At 41.2% G+C, this 5,871-nt stretch overlaps 1 protein-coding gene across 2 annotated transcripts; it reads left to right on the top strand.

Moving 5' to 3' along the window:
* Nucleotides 1–397: 397 nt before the first annotated feature.
* Nucleotides 398–5,462, top strand: LOC113761536 (serine/threonine-protein kinase D6PK). 2 transcript variants are annotated; one of them, XM_027304564.1, is made up of 3 exons: nucleotides 398–805; nucleotides 1,508–2,815; nucleotides 3,524–5,462. In XM_027304564.1, the coding sequence occupies exons 2-3, from the start codon at nucleotides 1,569–1,571 to the stop codon at nucleotides 4,398–4,400; spliced, it is 2,124 nt and encodes a 707-aa protein (XP_027160365.1). In that variant the 5' UTR covers nucleotides 398–805; nucleotides 1,508–1,568; the 3' UTR covers nucleotides 4,401–5,462. The 2 variants fall into 2 exon arrangements, with proteins under 2 accessions (XP_027160365.1, XP_027160366.1); XM_027304565.1 differs by lacking the exon at nucleotides 398–805 and adding an exon at nucleotides 1,064–1,144.
* Nucleotides 5,463–5,871: the final 409 nt, after the last annotated feature.

Genomic DNA, 5,871 nt, shown 5'->3' with positions numbered 1-5,871 from the left:
TTACCGATTTGCATATTCTTTCTTTCTTTCTGCTCAAAATAAAATACTCTCCCCTACTTCGCGGTAGCAAGTAATTGTACTGGTCTCGCATGCCATTGCCATATTGCCACGCTGCAGATTGTATATGCTTGCCTACTTCTATTTTCTACTTTCTCTTCCCGCCTTCGGCAGTCCCCAAAGTCTAAAAATATGATCAGTGAATCAGTGATCACAGTGAAGACACATGACTAAAGTGCGTTCCCTAGTCCACCACGAAAAGGAGTTAGGAGGACTAAGCAATTCCATTCTAGCAAAAGTACCAGTACTATACCAAGCAAGACCAGCAACAGTAGTGCAATAAAGAGAAGGAGAAATACACCCAATCCCAACCCCCCCCCCCCCCCCCCGGCCCCGAACACATCATTCTTCCTCTTCGTGTTCTCCTCACAGCTGCCTCTGCTTCCTCTCTGCATTGCTCTGGCTGCTACTCATTTTCCACTTTTTTGGTATCGTTACTACGTTCAAGAAAATCCCTTTTCAGCTTTGATTGTGCTGTTTGTTCTTTTCTTCTTTTTATCTCCCTAACACACAAATCACGCAGTGGGGGGTTGCTATCAGTTTTTCAAGAGGAGTTAGAGCTCCAGAAGTCGTGTTTTTGCTATTTCTCCGAATATTGTTCCTAGTTTTTGTCAAATCAGATTAAAGAAAAGGGAGAAGCAGGAAAAAGAAAAGGAAGAGGAGCGCGGGGGCTGTGGTGAGAAACTCGTGAGAGCAAGGGAGGGAGATAGGCCAAAACCCTAGATCCGGATTCCTGTTGTTTTTCTGGGTATGGACGCGTTTTTCAGTTTTGCTTACTGAAAATTGTTAACTCTGTATTTATTTTGGAAGGTCCCTTTTGATTGATTCCATTTGGGATCTTTTTGGTCGTGATACTTCTAATATATTCTTCCCTTATTTTGCTCTTTTTAATTTGTTTGCGTGGAATTCAAGTAATTCTGTCTCCCCCGGCCCGCCGTCCCAAATAAACAGAACAGAGAAAGCTAAATTTTTCACCAAATGGCAACAGAAGAATAGGATGTGCAGGGGACTTTTCATGTCTAGAGGAGCGGCTTTTGTTAGTATTCATTTTCAAGGTTGATTTTTGGTGAATTGAGTTAACTCTGAGGTGGTTATTCCCATTTATGGTTTACTAGAATACATAATCTTTTGAGGGAAAGCAATGGGATTTTTTTTAGAATACTGAAGTTTGTAGCGAGCTTTGATGTATAAATTGATCGATATATGATGCCCTTTTAATTCCATTTGTGTCTTTAAAAGCTGCGAGTCTTAGTTGTTCTAACATTGAATCAACCCGAAGTGTACGTAGGTGTAATCGGCGTTATGGTCTTTGTTGATGAAATATTGGTGTGAATCAGATCAATTTTTATTTAGGAACATATCAGTGCAAAGCAACAGATGACTTTGGCTGGTTTCATTCTGGATTTGTAATTTATAGCTCATTCATGGTGAATTATTAATTTTTTTGCAGGTTTTTGTGGAGTTGTCTGGCTGGGGTAGGAATTACATGTGATGATAAAACTTCATAAGAGATGGACAGGTTTCCCGGATCAAGACCACTTCCCAGGCAGTTACCCATTGTAGCTGAGGTGACAAATACTCACATCACTTTGGTGAGGGAGGAGTCCAGTGCTCAACCTAGTCTCCGGTATGTTCAAGATTCAAATTTACGTGCTTCTGTTCGAACTCGAAAGGGGAAGGATAGTCCACAGGAAATAGAGGAACCTATGCATGATGTTGTTTCTATAAAGAGCAGTGTTGATTCGTATGAGGAGCCTGGCTCTACTTCATTTCATGGGGTGAGCCATCCTCCAGAACCAATTGATACAGATTTGATGAAGCCAGTTTATGTGCCGATTGGACAGAACAAAGCAGATGGTAAGTGCTTGGTGAAGAGTCTATCCGTAAAGGGACCTTTCATTGAAGATCTTTCAATCCGCGTTCCTGGTATCAAACCGAGCATCTCTGTTCTTTCTCCTTCAGAGAGCCTGGTAGAAGAACCAATTGACCTACCGGCAGTCTCCTCACCATTTGCAATTCCTCGCCCATCGCAGAATACAGAAGTGAGTCTCCCCCCAGATTCTGAGGAAAAAGAATGTGTTTGGGATGCTTCCTTGCCTCCAAGTGGCAATGTAAGCCCCCATAGTAGTATTGACAGTACAGGAGTTGTAACAGCTATGAGCATTGGGAATAGCTGCACTAGTACGTACAGGAGTGATGGTATAATGAGCGATGGCATGCTTAGTGTTGATAGGCATTATGAGAGTACAAAAATGAGCACTCGAGGGGACTCACTTGAGAGTGCCAAAACTAGCCTTAGCAGAGCAAGTGACAGCAGCGGCCTTAGTGATGATAGTAACTGGAGTAACATAACTGGTAGTGCAAATAAGCCTCATAAGGGAAATGATCCAAGATGGAAGGCTATTCTTGCAATTCGGGCACGAGATGGCATTTTGGGCATGAGTCATTTTAGGTTGCTGAAAAGACTTGGCTGTGGTGACATCGGCAGTGTTTACCTGTCTGAGCTGAGTGGTACTCGTTGTTATTTTGCTATGAAAGTTATGGATAAGGCTTCACTTGCAAGCAGGAAAAAGTTGACCAGGGCTCAGACGGAGAGAGATATCCTGCAGCTGCTTGATCATCCATTCTTGCCAACTCTGTATACTCATTTTGAAACAGACAGATTTTCATGTTTGGTCATGGAATATTGTCCTGGGGGTGATCTGCATACGTTGAGGCAGCGACAACCAGGGAAGCATTTTTCAGAATATGCTGCGAGGTATGGATGTTCTTCTGCTGTTTTCCAGGTCACAGCGCAGTTTTTTTTTTAGTTGGACAAGGCAACATCAAATTAACATAGCTTTTTAATGATTCCTTCCCTTGATTGCATATATTGATTTTGTTTTTTAGCTTTAACCTCAACATCTAGTTACTAACATGTAAGTGAACTATGTTAAGATTACATGCAACGTGAGATAGTGCCCTCCCTTGTTTCATAAGTTGGCTTGCTACCATGTCTGATCTGTGTGGCAAGGACTTGTTTTGTTTGAACATGGTCCTTCAGCTAATCTATAGCCTATGGTTCATTACATCTCATACCTTTAAACATAAACAAGTCATTGGGCATTTAAGCTCTGTATGTGCTACAGAAAATTCAAAATTGTGGATGGATGATGTGCTTGGACATTGGATATACTAGTACTTATTAGACTTGTGATTCATGAAACTAATAGAGTTTTTAGCTATTTTATTTTGTCTCTTTTTAATTGAGTATTTGGTTTATACATTCCTTCATCTATTGGCTGATTGATTACATGATTAGTAGTCCCACACCCCTACTGGGAGGAGAGCAATAGATAGAAAGAAAGAACAAATTATCATTTATCAGCTTTCTACTGTCTGTCATAATGACTTTTAGAAGTCCCTATGTAATTTGGGGGACCAAGTGGGATTAATCCCTGTATTCATTTTCTGTTCATGTTGGCAGGTTTTATGCTGCTGAGGTTCTCTTGGCACTTGAGTATCTTCATATGCTGGGAGTCGTTTACAGGGACTTGAAACCAGAAAATGTTCTGGTCCGTGATGATGGCCATATTATGCTTTCTGACTTTGATCTTTCCCTAAGATGTGCTGTTTCACCAACTCTGATCAAAACCTCCTCAATGGATGACCCTTCCAAAAGAGGAGCTGCATTCTGTGTTCAGCCATCCTGTATTGAGCCTACGTCGGTTTGTATTCAGCCAGCATGCTTCATTCCCCGGATATTTCCTCAGAAAAGCAAGAAAAAGTCTCCAAAACCGCGAGCTGAGAATGCACTTCCTGCTGGCATGCTGCCTGAACTTGTTGCAGAACCTACTTCAGCAAGATCCATGTCATTTGTAGGGACCCATGAATATTTAGCCCCCGAAATTATTAAGGGAGAGGGCCATGGCAGTGCAGTTGACTGGTGGACTTTTGGTATTTTTTTGCATGAACTTTTGTATGGCAAAACCCCATTTAAGGGCTCGGGAAATCGTGCTACATTGTTCAACGTAGTAGGGCAGCCGCTAAGGTTTCCAGACTCTCCTGCTACCAGTTATGCTAGTCGAGATTTGATCCGTGGGTTGCTTGTCAAAGAGCCGCAACATCGGCTTGGGACAAAAAGGGGAGCAACTGAGATCAAGCAGCATCCTTTCTTTGAAGGCGTTAATTGGGCTCTTATACGATGCAGTACACCGCCAGAGGTGCCTAGGCCAATAGAGGCCGAGCTTCCTGTGAAGTTTGGAAAAGTTGACCCCATTGGGGTTGGCAGTAGCAGTAAAAGGATTGTAGGAACAGACGCGATGAAATCAGGGGGTAAATATCTAGACTTCGAGTTCTTTTAGTTTAGTAAGATAGAATTCTCGTCCCTTGTTGTATCGGCGCCAATGGTCCATTCCTCAAAAGAGTTACGAGGTCCTTTGGAAATGTGCTTCAGCCTTCAGGCGATGCTCTGATCCCACGGGAGTTTCCCGTATCTTTTATTAGTGTGCTTCACGCTGTCTTCCTGGTAAATGGAACCGGCCCTCACTGGAAAACTGTTAGATTTTTGAGTTTTTAGCTCGTAATGATCTCTCCTGATGGAAGTTTCACAATGATTTTTGATATTGAAGTGGGACGCCTGCATACTGGTGCATTTATAAGATAACTCCTGTTGTTCTGCTACATCATCCAACGAATTTCCGCCTCAGTTCCATGTGATTCTTCTCTCATTTATAATGGTTCAACACCGCAAGAATCGTAGGGGGGGAACGGCATCCAACTCTGAGCAATGTTGTGCTGATTGGTAGTGATGCTCTGTAAACTTGACAGAATCTGTTGAAGTCTAAAATGGAATTCAATCCAAGTCCTTTTAGTTTAAATTCGAGAAACTTTTCTTGTACCAGTTTGTTTCTATCAGCAGTGGATCTTAACAGCAAGAAACAAAAGTTATTGGACCAAGTTTTTCTTACCTATCGGACGCAGCTACTATAAGATCTTACAAGTAACCCCTTCAGATAATAGCAATAAAATTGTGAAAGAAGAACACGACTTTACCACAGCAATATAAAGGGCAAACAGTAGATTTTAGCAAACAAAGTGATATGAGGGCTGAGGCTCCAGTGGTCCTCTAGATTGGGAGATTGGAGAGAGACCATAAATCTTGAGCGTGTTAGGGAAACGCAATTCCTTACAGATAGATCCTAGGTAGAATGTTTCAAGAAGAATGTATCACAAGAGGATACTTTGGATCTGATGAAAATTGTACTGCTATTTAGCAAGTTGAGCTCTGATTTGAATCCTTGGTAAGAGGAGTATGCATCCCAAGTTCTTAATGGAGTCTTGGCCGGTGCAACTTTGTTTTGAAAGTACTACAACTAATATCCCAGTTCTTATGAGAATTACTGAATGCTGCTGCTTTCACCTCCTGTCCAATGTCCATTGCAAATTCCATTATCATACAAAAGAAACATCAATTTTCTTGACACTTTTAACTCATACTTCTTGCATCAATGTCAAGTGACCGACACAAAATTTAAGTGACCTTGGTATCTTTTTGTTCTTCATCAATCATCTACTAGTTCATGTCACAAAAATAACTTTAACCGGTGGGAATGGCACACCCTCTTTGTGTGTGTGTGTGTTTTTTTTAATGTAAATGGGAGGATTCGAACTCGAAATCTTTCACTTACATTACCTTCTCTGACACTCCCCCTATATGCTTGCAAATCTAAAAGAAAATTTTAAAAATATATATTAAATTTTATTAAAATTTTAGTTGTTGTTGGAGGTTTCGTTTTAGAAATATGGATGGAAGAATTATATTTTTCCTTTTTT

The sequence above is a fragment of the Coffea eugenioides genome, chromosome 2 (genome assembly GCF_003713205.1).
Source record: "Coffea eugenioides isolate CCC68of chromosome 2, Ceug_1.0, whole genome shotgun sequence".
NCBI classification, from domain to species: domain Eukaryota; kingdom Viridiplantae; phylum Streptophyta; class Magnoliopsida; order Gentianales; family Rubiaceae; genus Coffea; species Coffea eugenioides.
Note: the sequence above shows the minus strand (reverse complement) of the source record. Positions and strands in the feature narration are given on the sequence as shown.

What these genes read in the sequence shown, in the direction of transcription:
- LOC113761536 (XM_027304564.1), top strand. Translation starts at nt 1,569, where the DNA reads ATGGACAGGTTTCCCGGATCAAGACCACTTCCCAGGCAGTTACCCATT. An exon ending in TTTTCAGAATATGCTGCGAG is followed by an intron (nt 2,816 to 3,523) that starts GTATGGATGTTC and finishes TCATGTTGGCAG; the next exon opens with GTTTTATGCTGCTGAGGTTC.